Genomic DNA, 27,298 nt, shown 5'->3' with positions numbered 1-27,298 from the left:
TATGGTTGGGTCCTGAATTCAATGATGAACCTCCTAACAGCTTAGGCAAACAGGAAAACTAGAGGGGATCGAGTAATGAACTTAGAATTGGAAGACATAGAGTTAGATCCTGATTCTGACACTAGGGACAACATGTGACCTTGATGAATTACTGAATTCTTCTGACCCTATTTCTGAAACCTATAAAATAGGGGTGATATCACTCACCTAGTTCATCTCATAGGTTTTTTGTGATGATTGAGAGAAATAAATCCTTAGAAAACTATAAAGAACTTTACAAACGAAATTTTCATTGCCCTGATTAATATTGTTTTTTTATAACCATCAGCCTTGGGACCTTTTTCACTTAAAAAAATGCCAGCTGGTAGGAATCACCTCCCTCTGCCCTTTCCTATCACTTCCATCAATGACAAGGAGTCCTGGGACAGAAATGAGGAAGGCGTGGGTAGTAGTTGAGAAGTGAAGAATAGGTGTTAATTCAACTTCACTGAACATACAAAGCTGGGAAATATGTTGAAAACTGAGACTGTTAGCACTTAGTTACTCATTGCATCTCTGCCCCCGGATGAGTGGAGAACTTCTGAACAGTTTGGTTGAAGAGGAGGTGGCAACTAATTATTCTTCCTCAATACTTTCATAAATCTCTGATCTAATCAATGCAGATGCTTTCTTTAAAAGTACAGTTTGCATCTCATCCAAACGTCCATCTGGGCAGCTCTTGTCCATATCCTTCCATAAATCTGCCATGGGGGCCATCTAAATCTTTTTGGTACTGTATAAACACCAATAGGACACACACACACACACACACACACACACACACACACACACACAGGTTGCCCATAGATTAATCTTAATAAATAAAATTAAGGCTTGGGATACTTTGGTCAATTAGGTGAGCAGAAACTTGTAGAAGTCTGATCAAATACTTTAACAGGACTTCTTAAACTTTTTCAACTCCCAACCTCTTTTTGCCCAAGAAATGTTTACGCCACTCTGGGTATATGGGTATATTCAATATGCATACAAATCAAACATTTACTGATAATAAATCATAAATTTGCAACCCCCACATTTAGTTATGCAGTGCCACATGGGACTGTGATCCACAATTCAAGAAGCTTTCCTTTACAAATGAAACTTCTGTTATGTTATGTCTAGGAAAATTTGAAAAAAGAATCAAATATTTTCAGGCAAATATTTTCAACATCCAAGAGTAAAAGTTTTTTTTTAACCAAAGCAGAATTTTTTTCCAAGACAATCAAGGAGAAGAATATACTCAATAAGTTATCATTATTAAACAAAGAACTCTTACTCCCACTCTCTGGTGAAACATTTAAAATATATCATCCTTGATATAGATTAACTAATTTACTTTTCCAACTAAGTTTCCTTGGGAACTAGTAAAAAGAGTGTATTTCTGCATACAGACATGTGCCTGACTGTGGCTTTTGGAAGAAACAGAAGTTAGTATCTTGAAAATGAAGCTAATCTAATGAATTTCTCATAGCCTCCTCTACAAAATGTATAAATAAGTTCTGCCTTGACAGCTGAAATTTTGCAAAATGTAGTCTATGTCAATATTATTAAAAATAATGTTGTTGCTCTTTTCTGCCCCTCCTCAGGTACTTTTACATATATCTTGCTCTGACAACAACTCTGTGAAGTAGGTAATAATAGGACCATTTTTTATAGATAAGAAACTTGACTCTCAGGGAGATTGAGTCTTTCCAAGGTTACACAAAAGTCAGCACCAAAATCCTGTGCTCTTTCCATTTTTATCATGATGTCTCTTTCAGAAAAAGAAAGTTCCTTCTTTTAGAATATATAATAGAAGTGAAAAATGATGACATAGAATAAGTGGGGCAAAAATGATAAGATCCATAGTAGCCATAGATAGTAAGAGAATACACTGAAAGTTGGGGGACCTCGGAGGCAATCCAGTCCACTGCTCCTCCTCCTTCTCTTCCACTTCTCCATAGAGAGATCATCAGAAAAGAGATTTAATGCCAATTCCTCTGATCCTAGAGGCAGTGTGTTTGCTTGGGAGGTTTGGGGGGAGAGCTAAGAGAAAGAAGTAAAGAATCAGGATATGAGAGAAGTTTTCTATAAAACATCTGAAAGAAAAGTGAATATAAAGGATCCATTTCTTCTTATCTAATACATGAGTGATTTGAAGAGCTTTGTAAACAAGATAAAAATCTTATCAGATTGCTTATAAGGGGATGTAATTGTGGGAGAAACTGAACAGTGAGAGAAGCTTAAATGATTAGGTATAATTCTTGTTACACTCAAAGCCTGAAGACATTTGTATTTTTAGTTTACTTTTTTACAATTTTCAGTTTTTACTAATATCTTCTGTTTTTACATCATTTTAATTTTCTAAGTTCCTCTTTTTCTCTACTTATTGAACTTGTAAAAAGAAATGAAAAAATAAGTACAGAATATTGTAACTTCTGCAGTATTTTGTTTTACACAGTATATAAGAGTTGGTACCTCTCAGGTAAAATATAGACTCATATCTCATATGTTTAATGTCTAAGTCAATATATCTGACACATAATAGTTGCTTCCCTTTAATGTTCTACTACCATTATTTACATTTTGCAAACTTAAAGTATGAGAATAGAACATGTGACCATTTTGCCCAATAAAATATTTCCTGGTCTGTTTTTTTTTTTTTTTTTTCTGATGTCTCTTTCCTTCTAAGTCGAAAGAAACCTTTTGTTATGTTCAGGACATGTAAGACTGAAACTAACAGTTGAAGAAGGAATGGACATTAAATTGCATTTGACATTGGGACATAGGACAGAAGGCAATGGTCTGGCAGATCCAAAAGACATTTTGGTCTCTAAAGTAGTATTTTTAATGCTGGTCAAAATTTAAGTGATAAAAGTCATTAGCTTTATTTTTTATTATTTTAAGTTTTTATTAATGTCTTCTATTTTCATGTCACTTTACATTTCCTAATAAATCTCTCTTTCTTCCCTACATATCAAGTCATCCTTTGCAAGAAGAGATAAAACCCCTCAACAACAATATTCAGCAAAATTAATCAACAAATCAACTTTATGATAGTATAGGTGATGTTCCATAACCATAGTTCACTATAACTGAATTTATTTAAAGCAAAATTAGATGACAATAAAGATGTCTGTTAAGGACAGGACATAGACCTATGATTTCATTGACAAAGAGAATTCTCAGGGGTGGAGGTTGGGGTGGGGAGGATGGAGAGGAAATACTTTGCAACTGAATCTTAATGTTGCCTGGGTAGTGATGTTCAACTTAAATAGAAACAGAATACTGCTTCTTAGAAAACCACAATTTAACATAGTCTATGTCATCATTTTTATTAATTTTGTTAAACATTTCCTAATTACATATTAATCTGGTTCTAGAAGCACATAGGAATTTTGCAGGAATTCCACATATCTGGCACTAATAATTATTGCTGTTTTGGCCAGAAATCCCGAGGATCTTCCCCTCCCAGATTGATTTTTTTTTTCTTTTTTTGACTAGGTCAAAGCAGCCATTCTTTTCCTCCTTTCTTACCTAGCCTTAATCACTTATTGGGTATTGCCTCAGTTAAACAGAAATTAAATTACCTTAGCTTAAATTAAAGACCTTTAAAAGGACAAGGGTTATCTCTAATCTTCCTCATGTATATTTTGCCATTGGACCCAGATGGCTCTGGAGGAGAAAGTGAAGCTGGTAACCTTGCCTAGCCCTCTTTCACTTCAATCCAATTCACTTGCATGTCATGGCATCCCCTCCCTGATGTCATGATTGTCTTTGAGAACAAAGGACAAATAGCAGTAGGAGCAACAGTCACAACAATTTCTCAGCTGGTCTGCTGTCAGAACTGAGGCAGGCCAGCTCTCCCATCAATGACATAATGCTCAGATGTTTGGTTAAATCTACTGCTGGATACTCCTCTGGCCAAAGGGATATTCTCATTTTATTGTTTTTTTTCCTCTTCAAACAAAAAAATCACTGGGTTCAAGTTTAGGGAGCAGGAAAGTGTCCTATTTTCTTCTTTCTCCCCCGGGGCTTCTGATTTCTTTGTTATTCTGCTGAGGAGACACCTTCCACCAATAAGCCAGCAACATATAAGTTCTACAACATATACTATTAGAAAGCTGCCTGTGGGACACTAAGAATTTAAATAATTTGCTCAAAATCCTATGATAGTGTATTGGAATTAGAGACAGATTTTGAATGGAGGTTTTCTTGATTCCTGAGGCTTTTTCTTCCTTAAATCACACTGGTAAAATTCTTGAGATTCTATTCTGGCCCTGCATTTGCCCTCCTCTGAGTCTCATCTGTACAATAATGGGATTGGACTAAAACAGGGGTTCTTTTTAAAAAAAATTAAGAAATATTATTTTATTGAGTGTATGCCCATCATTTGGGGAATAGCTGAATAAGTTGTGGTATATGAACGTAAAGATATTAATATTGTTGTTCTATAAGAAATGATGAGCAGATTGATTTTAGAAAATCCTAGAAAGACTTTCATGAACTGATGCTGAATCTGAAGTGAACAGAACCAGTAGAACTCGCTCACAGTAATAGCAAGATTGTGTGATGATTAACTATCATAGACTTTGCTCTTCTCAATAATACAGTGATCCAAGACAATTCTCATAGATTTGGGATGAAAAATGCCATCGGCATCCAGAGAAAGAACTATGAAGATCAATGTGGATCAAAACATAAAATTTTCACTTTTTTTGTTTTTTTTTCCCTCTCATGATTTTTCCTTTTATTCTGATTTTTCTTTTACAATGTAACTAATGTGGAAATGTGTTTAAAATGACTATGCAGTATAACCTGAAAAAAAACTTTTTTATTTTTTCTTCAGTTAAAGACAATTTTAATGTTCATTAAAAAAACAACAACTTTAAGTTTCAATTTTCTCCCTTATCTTCTCCCTCCCTGAGACAGTAAGATTATACATGTTCAATTATATAAAGCATATTGCCATATTAATTATGTTGTGAAAGAAGACAAAGAACCAAAAGGGAAAAAAACATGAAAAAATACGGAGAGTGAATAAAGGTATGCTTTGATTAGCATTCAGACTCCATCAGTTCTTTCTCTGGAGGTAGATAGTATATTTCGTCATCTTTGGAATTGTCTTAGATCATTAAATTTCTGAGAATAACTAAGTCATTCATAGTTGATCATCCCACAATATTGCTGTTATTGTATACAATGTTCTCCTGGTTCTGCTTATTTCACTTTACATCAGTTAATTTAAGTCTTTCCAGGTTTTTCTGAAATCTGCATTTCTCATAGCATATAATATTCCAGTAAAATCATAATCCCACAACTTGTAAAAAACGGGTTTTTAACTGCCTTTTTTCCTTTTCTTTTGTCTCTTGGGCCTCTTTTATGGTTTATTAAAGGCTGTGGGTATCTTAGAATGATACTTTTAATTAAACAAAATGTCTAGCATTACAAAGCAAACCAATTACGTTAAATACATTTAACAAAAGTTCCCTATCATGTATGATATTTAATGATATTCTGATTTGTAGAAATACTTTTACAGGTCTTTGGAATGTTAAATTCAAGTTTTGGAAGATATTTTTTTTTACTCTCCTTTAGACAAACAATTCTGACTTTTATTTCATTTCTGATTTTTTTCTCAATCAGTTATATTCTTGATTGATTTTGCCTACAACAAATGGAAAAACTTAAAAGTGCTCATAGGATTTAAAATATTTTTTGCTTTCAAATTAATCATTTGATATATTATTAGATCTACCTATCTTGATCCAATTTCTCTTAAGGCATCAAATCTCACATTTCTAATTCTCTTCTCAAATTAGATGTCTAGTAGACATCTTGAACTAACATGTCCCAAATTGAACTTATGTCTTCCCCCAATCCCTTCTTCACATCCTGCCTTCTCTCATACTGTAGAAGACAACACTCTTCTCCATGTCCCTCAGGTTGAAAACCTAGGAGTCATCCTAATTGTATCCACCACCACTCCTCCCCAAATCCAATCTGTGGTCAAACAAAGTAGATTTGGGCTTTGCAACATTTCTCCATTTCTCTCATCTCCCTTTTTCTCCTCTGATATTACTACCATCCTGATGTAGGAGATTCTTATCATCTAAACTATTGCAATAGTTTGCTGGTTGATCTGTCTGCTTCAAGTCTTTCTCCTCATTTTTATCCATCTTCCATCCAGCCACTAAAGTGATTTTCCTAAAACACAAGTCTGATCATATCACTCCCCTGCTAAATAAATTCTCCAAGATCAAATACAAAAGTGCTCTAGCTGGCATTCAAAGCCCTTCATAACCAAGCCCCTTTCTATGTTTCCATTCTTCTTATACTTTACTCTCCATCACAAACTTTTCCATCCAATGACTTCCTTCCTTTTTTTGTCAGAATTTTTCTGATGGTTTCCTGTGCCTGCAATGTTCTTCCTTATCTCTACCTAATATCTTCTGTGGTTTCATTTAAGTTTCAACTAAAATCTCTTCTACAGTAAGCCTTTCCCACCCCCTCTGAATTCTGGTGTCTTCTTTCTCTTACTTATTTCCTATTTATCCTATAAATGGCTTATTTGTAATATTTGTTTGCTTGCTGCCTCCTCCATTAGATTGTGAGCTTTTTGAGGATAAGGACCATTTTTTTGCCTCTTTTTGTATCTCCCTAAGATATTCATAGTGCCTAGAACATAGTAGCCACTTAATGTTTATTGGCTACTAATATTTTGTAAAAAATGCTCATTTCATTTCATTGTCTTCAGAACAGAATTGCTTCTTCCTTCCTTCCAATTTATGCTTTAGGTTCTAAAAATACACATTTACTCTCTTTTTCTTTGCTCATTAGTATACATATTTTCTAATTTGCTTTAAATGCTCTATTTTCTTTCCCCAACTTTTTTCATTCACTCTCTTCTCTTTCTCATACTTTATATCTTCTAACTAAAGAGGAACAAAAGTAGCCAAATTGGAGAGAAACGTGGCCTGAAATATATTTCTGTGCTTCTTTGTGGACCACCTGGAATAGAAGAATTGAAATTGAAGTTGTGGAAAGAGCTACTATTTTCTTATAAAGCTATGAATTTTAATGGATCACAAGCTGGCCCCAGAGTTAGGAGGCCCTAGGTTCAAGCCCTATCTTTGACACAATTGGCTGTATGACTCTGGACAATTCACTTAACATTTTGGAGTTCAAAGTTGATCTTTTAGGACTGTGAGTTGCAAAACAGTCACTAATTTGCAATGGAAGAAGGAATTTCCTATAATGATGAAATCACAGCTTTTTGGGAAAAAATGAAATGAAAACAAGGTTCTAAAATGTTTTGTGATGAAGCTCTTTTGACCATGTCTGTGAAAAAGCAAGATATTATTTTATAATAATTCACACAAACATTCTGGTGAGATGTGATTGCTTTTGTCTTCGCTTTGAAGGTTGTCTGAATGATTTCCAAGATGCAATCTAAAGACAAGATAGATTCTTTTTCCTAATGCTATTGTATATTGAGTTCAATACAGTTTTCTTGGGCTTTAACAAATCAATTGCTGATGCAAATCGTAAAGGATCTATGAACAAAAAGTCAATTGTAGGATGATTTAAAAGAACTCCATAAATTTTCCCTTTAATTTTGTTACCAACTGGAATAGAATGACTAATGTTATTAGCATTTGTAATTTTATTCTAGTTGATAATGGAATCTTTTCTTTGTACTAAAAAATAGCTCTTGAAATGTATTTTAGGTCAGTGATAAATAGAAGTTCTTCAGAGGATACCCTTGTATTTGACCTTTAAAAATGAAACCTAAATGTTGTTCCCCTTAAACTTCAATTGAGTATATTACTTCAAGATTTTATGATTTCCTGTAGGTGAGTCCTCCCTCTATCAATTAGTCACTAAGCGTTCATTAAGCACTTTGTGCCAGGTATAAGCTAAGCTTTGGGGATACAAAGGAAGACAAAGGTACTCCCTGCCCTCAAGGAACTCACAAAAACAACATATAAACAACTGTGTTCAAATAAATTTTACACAAATAAATTGAAGATACTCAATAGAAGGAAGGTACTAGCATTACCAGGGAATTTAAAAAAAAACATCTTTTAGAAAACAGACTTTTAATTGGAAGGAAGCCAGGAGATAAGGAGGAGCAGTAGTATTCTCAGGCAAGGGGAAAAGATTGAAAAACCCTTGAGTCTGGAGATAGTATACTAATTCAGCTAGGTATATGGTGGATAGAGCACCAGACCTAGAATCAGACTAATTTTCTCCATTCAAATCTAGCCATAGACACATACTAGCTGTGAAAATCACTTGATTTTGTTACCTCAGTTTCCTCATCTGTAAAATGAGCTGGAGAATGAAATGGCAAACTATTCCAGTATCATTGCCAAGAAAACCCCAAATGGGGTTTTATGATTAAAACCATACCAATGCAGATCTCAACCCCTCTACATATTAGTAAATGGTTTTCGACAGCTACTGGTATTAAAATATTCCTCACCCTATAGGAAACTTGAGCATGAACTTCTTTGAGATAAGGGAGGCTCATTCTGTATAGCAAGATGTGCAGTCCATTATTGTATAAAAGGACTTGCCAATGGTTGTACACTGCTGGAATAGCCTTCATAAGTAACAATATATTGTTTATTATATTATGAAGCACTGGAGTAAAAATTTAGGGGTAATAATATATAAAAGAGCATCATGATTATTATTTTTTTCCCTTTGAGACTAAAGCAGTTCTGAGAATATTATATGCTGGAAAGCAAGGTGATATGAGTCACATGGTTCAGCAGAATGAATGTTTGACAGATTCAACATTTGTTTTTTACACATTGAAGGTGGGGGGAGGGGGAGAGAAATAGAGAGAGAGACAGAGGGGGGGAAGAGAGAGAGAGAAGGAGGAGAAGGGGGACGGAGGAAAGGGGAAAGAGAGAGAGGGAGAAAGAGAGAGAGAGAGGAAAAAAGAGAGAGAGAAAGAGAGAGAGAGAGAGATGTACACATCATTTCTTTCCCAAGAGGATTATATTTTACAATTACACTGGGTAGTATCTGAGGCTACATTTAAACTCAGGTGTTCCTGACTCCAGATACATCATTGTACCCATTGTGCCACCTGATGGAGTACCTGATGAGGACCATAAGGGAGTAATCTAGGTCTTGGGAACTATAGGTAGCTAAAGTAGTTAAAACAGTTTATTATCCATTTGAGAGATTAGGTATTTTAATTTTATATGAATTTTGAATTTCCTGGTGTACTATTTTTTGAACATGTATATTATCTTTTCTCTTGTAAATAAGTTCTAGGAAATGTATGCTCATGGTCTAGAGTGAGTATAGACATGAGATAAAAGAAAAAGAAAAAGGGAAATCACAATATGGTGTCCAATTATAGTGAAAACTGGAGAAGGGGGAAAAGCAGTGAAGGACAGAGTGAAACACATCTCTGACCTTGGAAGGTCAAACAGGTATAGGGACTAAGGAAAATCAATCAATTAATCAACCAATCAACAAACATAATAAGCCCTTACAATGTGCCAGGTCCTAGAGTTAGGAAGAAAAATACTCTCAAGGAACTTGTATTTTACTGGGGGAATATGCCTATGTAAGTAGTTATAACATAAACCAAAAAAGACAATGATGGATGAGGGGTTGGGGAATAGGATGTTTAACATATTTGTGAATGCAAAAAGGCCTCTTTAAGACAGGTATTTGCAAAGGGAGCTAGGATTCAGAAGGCATCATGCTTGAAGCTGTGATTCAGTGGTAAGTGAAGGGTTAAAGGCAAATATCCCCAACAAGCTGACTAAATTCAGTGAGGCTGATGGCTCAAGATGAAATTCTTCAAGCACTGACGCCTAAGAGATTAGATAGCCAATTTAATAGAAAGCATTAAAAAACCCTTGGCCATTTCCTATGTTTTCAACAATATGAATAGGGCTATTCCACCATAGTTATTTATAGAAGAAAATCTGCTCTTTGAATGGTTTGGGGTTTTGGTGGGCGAGGTGGGGGTGGAGGAAGGAGAAGGTTGGAAAATTATTTTTGTGTCACAGATTTAGGATATGAAACCTTTTCATAGATAAATACAGAAGAAAAGGAAGAAGGCTAGTAGGTCAATTTAAGACTTTGTATCAATATTAATAGAAAAACTCACTTGAACATCTCTTTCTCTCAGCCTATTCTGAGTGTTATCTTTTATAATAGTGCTATCTTTCTCAGAGATTAATATCTAACAGTAGAGGAATTACTTTTATGCACTTCATTTTTGCCCTTTCTTGACTGGCTCATCAAGTGTGCATGATAGTTTTTCAAATCTTTTATCCTGGCTCCCTACCTTTTTGTTTTGTCACAATGTATAAAGCAGCTAAAAATGCAAGAAATATAATCTGTCCTCGTATAACTGAGGAAGAATCTCAGCTGCTGGGATGCCTTTTTTTTTTTTTAACTATGAAGAGAGAGCTTAGAAACTGTAATCTACTTAGAAAGTCTAATGCTAGAAGAAAAAAAAATGAGGAAATAAATTCTCCAAAGGGTAGCCAGGAGTGCTGAACACTGGAAAGGTAATATGTGATATCAAAATGGAGAAAAGAAAGAAAAAGCAATCAAAAAGGCTGGATTAGAATACCTCTAAAATGCCTTCCAACTCTAAAATTTGATACTTCATCTAGACAAACTTTTTTTCCCATTTTCCAAGAAATGTGATTGACTTCTATAACCTCTGTTCTCCCATAAGGGTCCCTGGATAGATGCTTGGAGGTATGTGTAGGCAATTGTTTACAGGAGAAAGCAAGGAAACTGATTTCCTTAGGGATCAAGAGGAATCTCAAAGGTAAAATGAAACAAACATAACCCATATATACACATACCTCTAACTTTAAAGGAAAACCTCACCTTAAGGAGTAGAATAGAATTTTTCAAAAGCTAGATGTTTTTTCAGATTTCAAAGAGTGTGAGAAAGATTTTGCTTTCCCCTGTCTTCTCTTCCCCACATCCCCTTAAGATCCATGTATATTTAAATGTTTTCATTATACATCAAAGTGTCAGGGAGTGATGTTTGATGAATTCAGTGCTAGGTAAGTCCTTTTACAAGATGGTTTCATATACATAAGCACATATGGGCTAGCCTGGCAGCTGACTAGAATGGTCATTTAAAATTCAAGGAAATAGTGAGTTCTGCGTGAAAAAGAACAGTTCTTTGAGATATCTGTGTCTGAATCATCAACGGGGCAATGCCTATTTGGTAAAGTTGGTTTATTCCTAGGTGTAGCTGAACTCAGCTGTGTCTGCTATAATCAAAAGGATTACATCAGCAGAGCAATTAGCAGGAGCTAATTAGCACTGAGTAATTTAAAAATCAGATGATTTCTAAGCTTTACAGCATGTAAGATATAAAATCAAAAGGTCCACTCCAAAGAGCCTTGACTCAGACTGGATTAAAAAAATGATTTTATTACCTATTTAAGAGATGTGTGCTGGAGAGTTTTAGGAATTAATATATGATTATTTCAATTACCAATGTATTTGTTGAAACACCAGATTAATTATACAGAATGGATTGTGCAGGGAATAGTCCATCCTGTATGAACAGGAAGTTTTCAGAAGAAATCAAAGCTATCAATAGGCATATAAAAATTCCCCAAATTATTAATAATTAGAGAAACACAAATTACAACTCTGAGGTACCACTTCACACCTATTAGATTGGCTAACAATACAGAAAAGAAAAATGATAAATGCTCGAGGGATGTGGAAGAATAGTTATACTAAATGTACTGTTGGTGGAGTGGTGACCAGTCCAATCATTCCGTAGAACAATTTGGAACCTTAAAGGCTAACAAATTGTGTATACTCTTTGACCCAGCAATACCACTCTATCCTAAAGAAATGAAAGAAAAAAGAAAAGGACCTCTCTATATAAAAATGTTTATAGCAGTTCTTTTTGTGGTGGTAAAGAACAGGAAATTGAGGCAATGCCCATTGATTGGAAATGGCTAAATAAGTTTGATATATTATTGTGATGGAATACTATTATACTACAAGAAATGCTAAAAGGGATTGTTTCATCTCCTGGGAAGACTTAATATGAACTGATGCAAAAAAAAAAACAAAAAACCCAGTAAAACATTGTAAAAAGGAAGAGTGATACTATAATGATAATCAACTGTGAAAGACTATCACATCAATACAGTGATCCACAATTTCAAAGGATTCATGATGAAAAATACTGTTCACCTCCAGAGAGACAATTGATAAATTCTGATTACATATTGAAATATAATTTTTATATTTTATTCTCCCTGCTTTTTATTTATTTATTTTTTGCTCACTGGCTAATATGAAAATGTTTTTACATTATTTCAAACATAAAAATGGGTATTATTTTGCTTGCCTTTTCAATGGATGTGAAAGGGGGTAAAGAATTTGTAACTGTAAATAATAATAAAAAAGAATAGTCTATTCTGTATATAGAGAATAACTATGATTACCTAGAACGTGGCAGGTCTGTAATTTCCATTAACAAAATCAATGCTCTATTCCTCACTCTTCATTTATCTAGATTAAAAAATGTTCAAAGAAATATCTCAAGTCTTTGATTTTTATCAGCAAGAAGATAATATAACCAAAGTAGTAAAAAATGACTATTTGTGAAGCTTTGATTTGTATGGCCTCATGATTCTGTCTGAATTTCCATTTGGTTTTTAATGCTCTTAACTACCTGGTGCCTCTCTACTTTTCCAGTATTTTTTATACTTTATTCCCTTCCATGTACTCTATCTGTTGCTCAAACATGGCACTCCATTTCTGAATTAGAGCTCTTTCATTGGCTATTTCTCATGTCTGGAATTCTCTCTCTTTACCTCTGCTTCCTGGTTTCCCAGGCTTCCTTCAAGATTCAACTTAAATTCCACTTTCTGCAAGAGGTCTTTCCTGGTCCCTTTTGCTTCCTTCCCTTTCCCCTTCACTCTGAGATTAGTTGTGTGCATGTCATTTCTCTCATTAGAGTGTGAGCTTCTTAAGAGGAGGGATTGGATTTTGCTTTTCTTTATATTCACTAGGGTTTAGCACTGTCACATAACAAGTGCTCAATAAATGCTTGTTGATGGATGGATCTAGCAAAAAGTGAAACTGTCCATATTCAAGTAAATTAAGCAGTGAAAGCCCATTATGTATATATCATTTTTCTAGGCACTGTGGAGATTTCAGAAGAATGCAGAATGACACTATGTTGGAAGAACAAAGAAAATAATACCATTAGGAATACTATCATACATTTACAGAGAACTTTACATTTTCAAAATTACTTTCAGAGCTATTCACAAAATCAGAATGTCAGAGATGGGAGGGAACTTAAAAGTCATCCATTTTCAAGAAGAAGTAAAATCAGAGGAATTAAATAACTTTCTCTTAGTCTGTCAGTGGCTGATCTGAGATTAAAATGTAGGGTTTCAGTTGGACCGTTGGTTGAACACCTTGTCTTTTGTGTTGACATTTGCACAGACTGGTACACACAGGTTCTCTTCCTTGTTTCTTTAAATTATTATTATGACCATAGATTCATAGATTTAGAAATGGAACGAACAATAGAAATCATCTAGTCTCACCACCTCAATTTATGGATGAAAAAATTTGGGTTAGAAATTACGAAGTTTTCCTAAAGCAACTCAGTTCAGATAAGGGAAGGCCAGAGTGCTAGCTTTTCCTGATAGTATTAGGTTCTCTCCTGATATGAACAATGGCAGCCATCTGCCAGACAGACCACAGTGTTCTAGGGCTGCTTGCTGAAGGTCTAAATCAGAGATATTACTAACAGATCTTGAGTTCCCTGATTCCTGCCACATACTGCTTATCCATGTGGGCACAAATAATTCTGCCAACTCAGGTTTTGAGTTGATTGTAATAGGACAACAAGACTCGGGGCCAGAAGTAAATGATGATGGAGGATTCAGGAGTGCTACTTAACATTCTCTGGAGTCCTTTCAGTTCAGAAAATACTGTCAAGCAAATCAGGTAATATATTGCCATTAGCATAACTTCCTTAAAGGTGTTTCCATGCCCAATAATCTAGGACCTCGGGGAACAATTTAAAGCTAGCAAATTGAGATAGAACCCACAGATATAATCATAACTAATAATAATAACAATAATGATATTGATAATTATATTTAAACTATTTATCATTTTATACTTTTTTAAAGTGCTTTCCTCACAACTATAAGTATGCTCATTCTTCTAGACTACAAGATTAAGACCCAGAGAAAGTTGGTGACATGTTTATAAATAGTATTTTCTGGAGCTAGAATTTGAACCCCATATCTTCTAACTCTAATTTTAGTTCTCTTTAGAATATACCATGTAGCCTTCCAATTTTTTATTTTTTTAGTAAGATTTAAAAAAAAAAGTCAAGCATGTCTACTTTTGAACTACACCATCCAGATCAAGCAATGACTAGATAGCTGTCAATTTACCTGGCTGGAGAATGGGACCAGAACATGGCAGTTAATTTCAACCAACATGTGTAGAGAAAAGGATGAAAGGGAAGAAAGAACAAAATGGCACTGGATAGGGGCTCGTCATTGTTTGACATTTTCACTAACAACAAATGGACAAGGAATTACATTTGTATTCGTTAATTTTTGCCAGCACTGGGAAGGTGGGGTAAAAGCTGTGATGACCACTGACAATCTAGAAGAAATAAAATTCTATGATAATATAATAGGAAAACAAATTGAAGATCAATAAGAGAAATAGAAAAAAGAGAGACATACCTGTATTTCTGTTGATTCAATGCCATGGGAGAGATTTCCATTTTGCACAGGTCCTGAACCTTCATTGGGTGGTGTTACTTCCACTTCAACACTTGTACTGTTTGGGAGCTCTATTTTTTCTGTGACATCATTCACAAATGGAGACACATGCATGCACACACATACACAAAGAATAAAGATAATCAATGAATGGGAGATGAGGGAAAGGGAAACAATAATGTTTTTAAAATGGTTGGTTGGGTGAATAGTGATTCCACTGATAGAATGAAGGAAGTCTGAAAGAGAAGTAGGATTATTGGAGAAAGAGAAGTTCTATTGTAGAATTGGTGATCACTAGAGAACTGGTAGGAGCCAAAGCTAATAGGTGAAATGTTTTTAGAAGTGCTAGGATTTCACGTTTCCTATTTCTTTTTCAGAATCCTCTGTCTCCTGACATATTCTGAATGGGCACTTTTGCTTCCTTGGCTATTTGAGATCTCTTAGGGGAGTGTCCTGCTTCTGATATCTTCTGATCTGCCTGTTCAGTACTGCATTTCACATGTATTAGAGTAAGTATTCATTTACACCTACAAATAATACCATTTTCTAATTCAGGTAAAATCTTTGGCATTTTACCAAAGAACCATTTAAGAATGCTTTATAATAGAAGCTCCACTTAATTTATAGATGACCCTCTTCTACTCTTCCCCTGATTATTTCTTTCCTACTTTTTCTCAAAGAAAGAAAGAAGACTGTTTCAGGCCAAAAGCATAATTAAGAGCAATGCTAATCAAATTGTAAACATGTAGATGGCTTTCTGGAGCTTCTTACAAAGCTTAGTTTAGGAAAATAAATTATTCTCTGAATCTTTTATAAGACAACTAGTTTGTCCATACCATAAAAGTATGGCTGTAATTTAAATCAAGATAAGGGGTAATTCTGTGTAAGTAAAGACACAGGGATGAATGGGAAGCCTCACCTTGGACAAGAAATATATTACTTATTTTGAATCCAATGGATCATTGAGGTCATTGTTGCTTTTTAATAGTCATTGACTTTGACCTGAATGTTTGTCCCAGAGTCCAAGGGGAACAATCATTCCAGGTTGTCTGGAAATCAGCATGATCCATTTTTGAAGTGTGACAATTCTGTAACCTTGAATTTTATTTATGTTAATTCTGCTTACAGAGCAGTACAACTTAATTCCCCATACCAACAGTCTGTTTTGCAAATGCAGCATGATGCTGAGAGGAAAAAAGATGGTCCCAGGTCTTCTAATCATTAGTCAAAAACATCTTCCCTATATCTATACTGCCACCGCAGGCTTGGATTTCAGTAGAAGGTGAAAGCCTAGAGGTCAGTGACATAATGAAAGTTTATTTAAAGAACTTTTTTTCCTAGACAATTTAGTAAGGTTTAACTCTTTTGGCTGTGGGTATATACCAGTATTGGTATTTACTTAATAAAACCATTAGACTCATCCTTAATACCTTAAGACCCTCCCTCCCTAATAAATGTACAGTACAGTCGTGTCCTTTTTTGTTTATAGACAATTTTAGTTTGCTAACAGCATAATTTATAAAACAAATAGAGATTGGGATAAATTTAGTTTGAATTTAAAATTCAAGAGCTATATTAGTATTATAGTTATAAGAATAGGAACATTACGTTCCCAGTTAAAATAAAATGCTGGGATGTCATGATCTGGTTACTACACGATGCACAGCTAAAAAAGACTGAAATAGATGTGTGGTGATATCGCTGAATTCATCAAAAAGGAGTGGGGATGAGCAGACAGTATGTTGTTGAGCTGGTACTTTGTCACTCAATGAATTTGCTCAAGGCAATGGCATCAGGATAAATGCTGGGTCCTCATCAAGCCCTTCTAAAATGGTCCCCTTGTTAACTAAGTGCATACATTTCTACTGGAGGAAAACTATTTTTAGGTGGACTTCCTGAAATACTTAAGTTAGCTATTTTAGTTTCTACTACAGCCTAATGTGCTCCTTCTCCCATTATTTGAAATTTACTTTGTGAATATGTTGTTTTGGGTCACCTCTCTATAGACAGTTTCCCCCTAATAGAAGCTCCCTGAGAAAGGATTGTTAAACTTTTGGTCTTTGTATTCTTAGTGCTGAGCACAATTCCACACTGAAGGCATTTAATAAATCAGTCATTCTGTAAATATTTTCTAAGCATCTCCTATGTTACAGAAACTGAGCTACACTAGGGATACAAAAAAGACAAAAGATTGTCCTCATAAATCTCACAGTCTAATAAGGAAGACAGTAATCAAACATTTTTTGTAAACATAATAAATTTTGTAATTTTTAAATATTGTAAATTTACAAATAAAATATGTAAATACAGTAAATTTTGTAAATATTGTGAACAATACTTACAAACTAACTATACATATGTATATATATATATATATATGACAAATAGGCAATAATTAAAAGAGGGAAGGCATAAAAATTAAGAGGAGTTGGGAAAGACTTCCTGTAGAAAGTGAAATTTTAATTGGGACATAAAAGAAGTCAGGTGGAAATGAGGGAGGGCATTCCAGGCATGGAAGACAGCCAGAGAATACGCTTGTTGAATGAAACTGAATTGAAATTTTATTTCAGGCTCCTACCAGGATTTCTTAGGTATCCCTCTGAGTTATTTGGAGGACATTTTGAACATGTTTTGACTTTTTTACCCCATGCTCACACAAAGACAGATGGAAACTTATGTCCCTAGACCTAGATGTGACACTTATAAAGTTTTGGACATCCACTGATGCACATGGGGGCTACATTCAATATTTAAGTAGAATCCTGAGAATTGCAGGTCAGTATGTTCTCTTGCACTTACCCATATGGTTGGCAGTCCCATTATGTCTTTCATTATCATCCACCTGACATTTCTTCTTGGCAATCTTGTGAAGTATTGAAGCCTTTTCTCTGAAGCGTCCTGAAAGAAAGAAAGAAAGGAGGTGGAGAAGAAAGGGTGTGAGGGAGAAAGAGAATGAGAAGGATGAAGAGGATCATTGCAAAGGGTTCAAGAATAGAGTTGGCTTCCTTGCAGCTGCACTGTGTAGTCCATCAGGAATGGCTCTTTGCTGTTCTGGTAGAAAGCCATATTAATGTATGCAAATAACCTGCTTTCTTCCCTTGGATTCTTTACCCAACTTTCTTATTCTGTTAGGGACATAAATAAAAGGCCTGCTTTTACTAAGGTCCTTTGAATTGACTCTACAAAAGCAGTCAAAGCATCAAGCTTCTGTAACTGCTCTCCTCATCTTTATTTTAAATATTGTGGCTGAGGCTTAACACAGGCCTGATTGAAGACAGCTGGAGCACAGGAGAAGCTTCCCTGGAATCGAATTGACAGTGTTTAGGAAGGTAAGTCAAGCATCCTAGTTCTTTGATTTGGCTTCTCCTTTCAAACATGACCATATAAATGAGTTTAATGATAGTCTGCAGTTTCTAAATGAAGCAGGAGCTTGCATCAAAGCTTCCAAGTCAAAAACAAACAAAAAAAGAATACATTTTTTCACAGAATTTAGAAGACTGAAACTCCTGCAATGCAGGGCTGAATACTAATGTTTAAGAAGGAAGTTGGAGATGCTATTTGATGAGGGAGTAATGAGTCATTCACCTGAGTCCAGTGTGAAACCTTGATGAGCTATCTTGGGAAAGTACTAACGATAAAAGCTAATGAAAATTCAGTTTTAATAAGAGGAATGATAATGGACATGGACTTGGTCCTGTATTTTTGATTGTGCCACAATGTAGAAATATAAAAAAGAAAAAAAATGGGCAAACATGAGAACTAATAGAGAGAGGATTCTTTAATTTTTATTTTTTGTCCAAAAAAGTCAGTGACAAGTAGTTTGGGATAGAGGGTGCTAGAAGTCGGAGAATCAGGAAAAGCTTAATGCAGAAGATGGTACCTAAAATTCACCATAAAACAAAAAGGGAACTTTATGTGGCAGAAGAAAAGAAGGAAATGCAGTCCAGACATGGTTCAGAAATGGATCAATCTTCTTGAAACATAGATCTAATTCTGTCACTCCTCTGTTCAAATTTGAATCGCCTACCTGAAAATGACCAAACTCCTTATTTACAACTCAAGAACTCACACAGCTTCATGCTGACTCCTTTCTCCTCCCTTTTGTGTCATGTATCCTTCAGTCTACACTATCTCTTCTTCCATATACTGAATATCTCACTTTTCACTACTTCTTTGCCTTTGCTTATATATATATATATATATATATATATATTAAATATAAATTTTCATTGCAAGTAGGGATTGTTAGATTATTTGTATTTATACCTACAATGCTTGGCACATAATAAGAACTTAGTAAAGAGTCGTTGCTAACTAATGAATTGAAGGAGAAAATAGAGGAAGAATAGAGGATAGAGCAAAATAGTTGTAGGTTTCAATAGGAGTAGGATTCAAGACATTTGCTAAAATTCCAAATCTAATCTTAACCTGGAGCACTGGGTATTTATATTAAGCACTTGCTTTTGGGCAATTTCTACTCCTTTGGACCAAGCAGAATACATCTAATCTTTCTTCCATATTTTAAAGTCAGCAATTATGGTGCCTCCTTTTCTTTCCCTCCCCCAAGGCATCTCTTTTTTTGGGCTAAACATCCCTATTTCCTTTAACTTATCCTCATATGCTATGAACGGAAATGCTTCCACCTGACACATGGTAGGTACTTAATAAATGTTTGTTGACTTGATTAGACAATTCTGCTTGTCTTTTGCTGGATAGTATCACTTAGAACTAAATACAACGTGCCAGATGTGGTTTGAGCAGGGCAGAATATAGAAGCAGGACTATTATATTCTTATTTGTGGATGCTGTGTCTTGACTGCATCTGCTTTCTTGACTGTCATATCATGGTGCTGACTAATATGAGCTTGTTGTTCAATATAAAAAAAACCCTACATTTTTTTTCAGAGGGATTGCTGCAGACTAAGCCATACATACCTCTCTATTCTGGGCGAGACGTAACGTGGTGATTCAGGGACGGGATTAGACTGTACTGAGACCTCCAAGGAATATTAAATGCTTAAAAATTATTTTTTACTCATAACAAGATTTTAAAAGATGTAACTCTTGGTTGAATTTAAATAAGACATTGCTCCTCTCTACCTCTGTATTCACTGATGAAGTCCTGAACATGTTCAACTGAGAGAAACTAAAGAAATAATCCCCTAGGCAAGCAAACTAAAGCTCCATGGTCCCACCCTCTGGGGAGGTTGTCCAGTCAGAAAGAAAAGTTATCTCAACCCCTGAGACTTACCTTTACCCTTTTTTAGAAGTAGCAGTCTCACCTTGCCATGCTTTGTCAGAAATCTCAGTCATGTCCCTGAGGTTAAATTTTCTCTATAAAATTCACTTATGGGCCATGGTTGGAAAGCTGCCATCCTTTTGGTCAGTTTGCCCAGGCACTCTGGCTTGTGGTGTTTTTCTCCTTATTCTTCCCCCATGCCACAGGGTATTTTCCCTACCTTCACTATGTTTCTCAACTTTATTACCCTCCTTACAGCTAACTAGCTCTTTTGGGGTACTAAGTCACTTTCAGGATTTAGTTTGCTATCTAGGTCTTGGGGTGTTCCCTTTCTACTGGGAAATTATGAATTTCACTGAGAAACTTGTCTTTCATATGCTCTCCCATTCTATTTCACATTTACCATTCCTGATCTATTGTATCCTTTCATTTTGTCTGCAACTTATTCCCCTAAATAAATCTACCTTTTGTCAAAGAGAATGGCCATTGCGAATTCTTCACATGACTGAATTTCAACTTGTGGGGCCTACCATCATCTGATGTTTATATCATCCACATCATTCACTATAGTAAGACAATTAGAACATCTAGGTCAAAAAAAGGAGCTTTCTTAAGGGCAATGGGATTCTGCTTCAATCTTTGAAACTAATTTCACATAGTAGGTATTTTTTCCCCACAGGCAACAAAGAAACCAAAATAGTGATAATTTCAGGAATGATCTCCCTATCCACTTAATGGCAAATCAGCTGATATAAGAGAGGTGCTGCTCATTTTCAAGCCCTCAGTGTCAAGGTGTCAAAAATTTTCTAGTACAATTTTCTTCACTAAAACAATTTAGAAACAATTATAAGGTCAGGAATTAATCCAATCTAAGCACTATTGGGGGACTAGCTTAATACAAGGAATAAAAAAACAAAAACACAAAACAATATATATGAAAAAGTACAGTGTATGTAGCATCTTTTCCATAGTTGTATAAAAAAATTTCACCACCTCCATATCATTAAAAAGCAAAGCATCTTCCTACATTTTCATTTGTTGGTTCCTCTGACTCTTTCTAGAAAGGAGATGTCTGGAGAGCTGCCAATTAAGAAAGATCTGAATCATTTCCCCCCCAGATTATAAAGGTCCTTCTGAGAGGAGTGAAATGTATAAGACCCAGATGCTTTGTGGGGTTTGAAATAAAAAAAGGTTGGAGAGAATCAGTTGGGATTAGATTTAAGCGTTATCAGGTGAGTCTTCCTAGAGGTTGGATCTAGGAAATGGCTAGAATTATGAGGCTTCATTCTTAGGGTTAGTAGCACTGATTTTTCAAAAATTCTGGGAAATGGGACATACGATGCTCATAATGGGGGACATGGTGGCAGAGCTATTGTTTCAATATTCCTTTTTAATGTTCAACAATGCTGGTTATTTTAGGATGTGATGGGATATAGAAAATCCAGCAAATATGATGGTGGGTCCAATTGGGAACCTGCATTGTTGTAAAATGGGTCCCCTGATTAAAGACTTTGAGGCTCACAAAGAACTTAATCTTGGCTTTGATGGTGGTCAGAATTAACTGGTATTATAATATTATATCCTGCATAATCAAGTAAAATTAATACTAGCTAGCATTTGTATAACACTTAAAGTTTCAATGTTCTTTACGTGTTGTGATCCTCACAACAACTTTGTGAGGTAGGTGCTATTATCCCTGTTTTACAGATAAAGAAACTGAGGCTGAGTGACATTAAGTGACTTTCTTAAAATCATATAGCAAGTAGTATCTGAGGCTGCATTTGAACTCAGGTCTTTCTGACTCCAGGCCCATTATTCTATCCTCTAAGTTGCTGTTGCTTCTTTTTTTTTTTTTCTTTCTAGCTGTTTCTGTACTAAAATTTTTTTTATTAAGTGGTTATTATTTGTCAGATTCTGTCTTAAGTAATGATAGGAATACAAACACAATAAAGGAACTTACATTTTAATGAGGGAAGCTAAAGTATAAAAGGAAGCTGAAAAGTAGGGAGGGGGTAGAAAGGGAGAAGGGGAGAATCAGAGGTGGGATGAAGGCATAAACATAGTTGGCCTGGGACTTTTCCTTGCTATGGAGGTTCCAAAAGAGAGACTGTCTAAGCATAAAATGGGCCAGTAGGGGTAGAGTAATCTTCTAGGATGAGAAGTCTATTGGGTCATATTGGAAAAAGAAGTTCAGAGAGTCAGAAGTAGATCTCAGAGGCATATACTTATGTAATATTTGCAAAAATAGTACATTTCTTATCCTGAGATAGGGAAAGAAAGACAATATAAAAATTTTATCAGTCAGAGACAAGCTGGAGACCATACTGAACTTCAAAGGTAGACTTCAATTGTCATAAGAACATTATTGAATTGAAATAAATACCTTTGGTAAGTATATAATTCTGTTTTATGACTCACATAATATTTATTATCAAAGAACTATTTAACAGAGTTATTTCTATTGTTAGATCTTCCAAGGAATTTTAAATAATCTTCAAGTATGGAGTAGAGACACTTTGTAAAGGAGTCTTGTAAGGGTTAAAGTTTTGTTCTATTGAAACAAATGCCTTTTCATCATCAATAAACAATACACATGAGATCTTATATTCGCTATTCTTTCAGTTAATTATGAAATGACAAAGATAAGGTTCATTGTGAAATAACATTTGAAATCTTATTATTCCCATATAACACCTTCATAAGGATCCATTGGTAGATGAATTGATAGTTTTTTATTATTGATGTCTCTCCATTACTAGTTTCACTCTTAAATTTAAAAGTTTGAGTTTTTTCCCCATGCCTTTGATATATTCTTTCAGGCTCCTTGTATATTATTCTCACAATTCTTTCACAATGGTCTTACTTCTAATGTGGATTTCTTCCTTACGTACTTAGTTCATTCTAGCTGCCTCATCCTTATTTATTCTATTTAGTGCTATTTCCACCTCCTATATTAGCACATCTGTGACTGTGACGTTAGGTACAAATGTGGAAGTCCCAGTGTACTTGATGGAGAAAAGTTTGCTACATTTTTAAAAAACATATCTTTCCCATTTTTCTTGTTTATTGTTCTCCTTCCATTTTTATTTTTGAATAAAATTTTGAATGCCTCAGGATGACTTTGCTTAGTGGGATATCCTGCCAAACTTTCTTTAAGCTTATTTTATCCTCCACTATCTTTCTCAGCTTTATAAGACAATAGTGCTCATCTTTGCCAATCAATCTTCATTACATTTTTACAAATGACTTTATAATCTACACTGGTGTTGCTCTTGGCAACCATTTCTTGCTGTTTGGCAAGTAATTCAATTGTTTGATAAAATGCTTTCTGGATCCCTTTGGTTTCCTAGCTGTGGCATTTAGTTTACACTGTTTAAATCTGGATTAAAATGATTATAACTGGCATTTCTGTTATTCATTTTTCATTGTGATGTCAGTTTATTGTTTGAATAATTCAGTTAGGTTTTTGTCCAATTATGTGTCATATTTTTCTTATTGTTTTAATGATCAGGGAAATTCAGTGGTAAAAGTAATAAATAATACAGTTAATCACAGACATCTGGAGACTTCTGAGTTCACAAGGAACCATTAATGAGTACTCCTAAGTATTTAATAAATACTTGATTGATTGATTGGATTTGGACATTCAATCAGTCCCAAAACTATCTAATTGTTTTATTGTCTAGTATTGTCTCCATCTTTTTCTTAAAAATCACACCAAATACTTAGCTAAAATCTAGGCACATTTTATATCTATAGCACCTCCCAGTCAAATAGTTTAATAATACTGTTGAAAGAAGAAATGAATTTAGTGTGGATTTGATGAAGTCATATTGGACTGTTGTGATTAGTACTACATTTTCAAGATGACCAGTAATCATTTCTTTAATAATATTTTTAAAAAATTTGTCAGTAATTGAAGTTGAGCTCACTGAAAGCTTCTGTTCTTCCTTTTTGGAGTTAAGTATGAAATAGTAATCCAAAACTAGGTCCAGAAAATGAAATATAACGTGATAAAATATGAAGAAAATTAACTAATCACATACTATTTAAAATTGTAAGAACTTAAAAACATGCTTAACAGAACTTTTAATTGAAGGTACCTTCAAATTTTTTGCTATTCCTTGGGTGAGGACAATCATTAATAGACTAGGAGAGTGACTGAACCAATCAACCAGACCTGCCAGTTTTCCAAGGTCCATTAGAATGACCTATGGTTATTCAGGTGATTCCTGGCTCCCAGAGATAAATTGTTTAAATTGTTAGGAATAGTTGTTGCTTAATGTGGAGGTGCAGGTGAGGGTCCTCAGTAACATTATTCTTTTTGTTCCCCATGCTGGGGAACATGCTGGCTGGAAGCAATGCCCCATTCAGTCACACCCTTTACAGAGAAGATTGTCCCAGAATTGACTTATCCTGTGTTTTACAAGTCTGTTCCCAGCCTCACTCACATGATATTCTTAGATGCTAGGAGAATGTAAGATCAGCACTGCTTGGTAGGTAGCATAGGAGCTGATTATAGAAGCAGGGCAGGAGATTATGAAAATACACTTAAGTGTGTTAGAACAGTGATTCATAAACAAGATATAGATCCCTCTGTAGGCTCCTACTGCAGAACTCCCTTCTTTTCTAACACCCTAATATTTCCATGTTATTGAGAAAAAAAAATCTTTCCTAGTTTAAGCTAAGCCTTTTCAAGGCTAAGGAAATGAAGGGGGAGGCCAGGGGACAGAGTTAGATGACTATAGTTAGAAATTTCAACACATTTTTCTGATGACAAAGAGGATATGAATTTAATTCCCTCAGATCTAAAATCCTTTGAGATCAAACTTCCTTTAAATCCTATGGCCAGCAGGACTTGTGGTCTCTCCTTTGTTCCAGTTTGAATTAAGCCAATTTCAAAGACATTCATGGTCATGGAATCTTAGATTGTTTGGTCTGTTGAAGACCTTGGACATCATGTAATTCAACCCTGTCCTTTTCAAGAGGAAGATTCTATGAGTTGATTCATTTAAGTCATGTCTAACTCTTTGTTGACCCCACTTGGGGTTTTTCTTGGAAAAAACATTAGAATGGTTTGTCCTTTCTATCTCCAGCTCATTCTGTAGGTAAGGAAATTGAGGCAGAGTTAAGGGACTTGCACAAAGTCACATAACTAGTAAGTATCTGAGGTGAGATTTGGACTCATGAAGATGAGTCTTACTGATTCCAAGCCCAATACTTTCTCCACTATACCAACTAGCTGCTCTGGAAGAATTGATGGGAATCCACAAAAAGAGTGGTTCTAGGAAATAGGAACATACTAGGTGTGTTTTTAAGATCAAGATTTATATTCTTAAAATTGGAAGATGGTGAGTAGCTATTAATTATCCCCAGTGAGGACAGATTAAGAGAAGAGGAACTCATTTAATAGGATGGATTTCAGGTTAGCTCTGGGGAAGAGTGTCCTGTTGTGTGGATTTTGAAACTAATGGTACCTGAGAATTCTTCTCAAGACAGTTAAATAACTGTCTGTATTGCCACTTGGAAGCAGAGGACTAGCTTACATGTCCTTTTTAGGTCATCATTCTGTGTTATTATCTGGGTCAGTATAGTTTAATAGGAAAAAGCATGGGATTAGGAGTCAGGAAACCTGAATTGGAATCCTTGTTCTGATACTTAACATTACCAGTATGATCACGATCAAGCTGATTAACTTTGAACCTCGGTTCTTTTCATCTGTAAATTGAGGAGTTGAAATAGATGGTCTCTCTATGTCACTTTGAGGTACAGATCCTATGCTTTTTTTTTTTTTTTTTTTTTTTTTTTTTTTGCACTTTAATTTTTGTTGAGGCATTTGGGGTTGACTGGGCTAGGGTCACACAGCTAGTAATTGTTAAATGTGCTCTATCCCCTGTGCCATCTCACTGCCCTGATCCTATGACTCAAGGTGACTTGTAGGCACTTTTGAGAAGTTATTATAAATATTTTAAGGTAACCTTTTGAAAGGACATTCACAAGGTGCAGTGGATAAAGTGCCAGACCTTACCTTTTCATCTTCCTGAGCTCAAATCTGGCTTCAGATGTTTACTAGCTTCAGATACTTGAGTAGGCAAGTCACTCAAATTTGTTTGCCTTAGTTTCCTTATCTGTAAAATGGACTGGAGAAGGAAATGGCAAACCACTACAGTATCTTTTCCAAGAAGATCCTAAATGGAGTTATGAAGACATAGTTGAAAATGACTGAACAACAACAACCTTTTGAACAAGCCTAATATAATGGAGACCATAGCACAACTTGGAATATAGCATTTCGATCTGCTTTAACTTTGTCAAAAATAAATAATGATCATATCTCAGAGGATCAAGGGATTTGTAATTGGGAGGATGTTGTTTTAGTGGAAAGTCCTTAATCAGGGAACCATAGAACTCCAATAGGTCTGGGGATAGATTTAAGGGGACCCATGAATTTGTACGGGGGAAAATGACATCTTTATTTTCATTGGCTTCTAATTGAAATTTAGTATTTCCCTTAATTATGAATGTAGTCAATAAAATCTTATTCTGAGAAGAAGTCCATAGGATTTATCAGACTCCCAAAGGATTGTTTGACAAGCAAAAAAGGCTAAAAGCCTCTGTCTTAGAGGTGAAAATCAAAGTATAAAGCCAGAGCCTGAAAATGCAGGGATTGAAAGAACAAACAAGAATCAGAATGCTGGACCAAATCTCTTTGACATAAAACAGACTGCCCCAAACTACCGCACATAATAACCTTTTGATAGCCTTTTCATTCAAAGGAAATGGATTTGGCTTCTGCCCTGCTGTTAATTAATTAAAATAACCCTGAAAATTCCCTCACTTCTTCACCATTGAACCTGTAATAGGCAGTATTACAAAAGGAACTCTTTAGGTTGGCAATCAGATTAACTCCCTGCTGCCCCAATACATTTCACGCACTAAGAAACACTGATTGACAGGCATAGAAGGAAAAAAAAAAAAAGCAATAGAAGGCCAGGAATCTCTGGGATAAAGCTTGGTGAACAAGACTTACAGTTATATTTTTATTTCTTTATTTTTGGATTGGGGGGAGGGAAGTGGAGGCAAATTGTTTTGTTGAATATAATTTTCCTTCCTCATGGCTTTTATTTTCTAGCAATTAAAAAAAAGTTTCTTAATGTGACAGCTTTTTTAAAAAAAAGCATCTTTGAGAGTATTCCCCAAAAGGATTTATATTTCTTCCTTGCCTCTTTCGAGAAATTTAGAGTTT

At 35.0% G+C, this 27,298-nt stretch overlaps 1 protein-coding gene across 2 annotated transcripts in view; it reads right to left on the bottom strand.

Moving 5' to 3' along the window:
- Positions 1–27,298, bottom strand: part of SLC24A2 (solute carrier family 24 member 2) — a 292,133-nt gene that overhangs the window by 62,617 nt on the left and 202,218 nt on the right. For both annotated transcript variants that reach the window (XM_031969129.1, XM_031969134.1), the window contains 2 exons: positions 17,613–17,711; positions 14,775–14,893 (listed from right to left, as the gene is read on the bottom strand). In XM_031969129.1, coding sequence (XP_031824989.1) covers positions 14,775–14,893; positions 17,613–17,711 — 218 coding nt within the window. The remainder of the gene's footprint in view (positions 1–14,774; positions 14,894–17,612; positions 17,712–27,298) is intronic.

This window comes from Sarcophilus harrisii, chromosome 1, assembly GCF_902635505.1.
Source record: "Sarcophilus harrisii chromosome 1, mSarHar1.11, whole genome shotgun sequence".
Lineage (NCBI taxonomy): Eukaryota > Metazoa > Chordata > Mammalia > Dasyuromorphia > Dasyuridae > Sarcophilus > Sarcophilus harrisii.
Note: the sequence above shows the minus strand (reverse complement) of the source record. Positions and strands in the feature narration are given on the sequence as shown.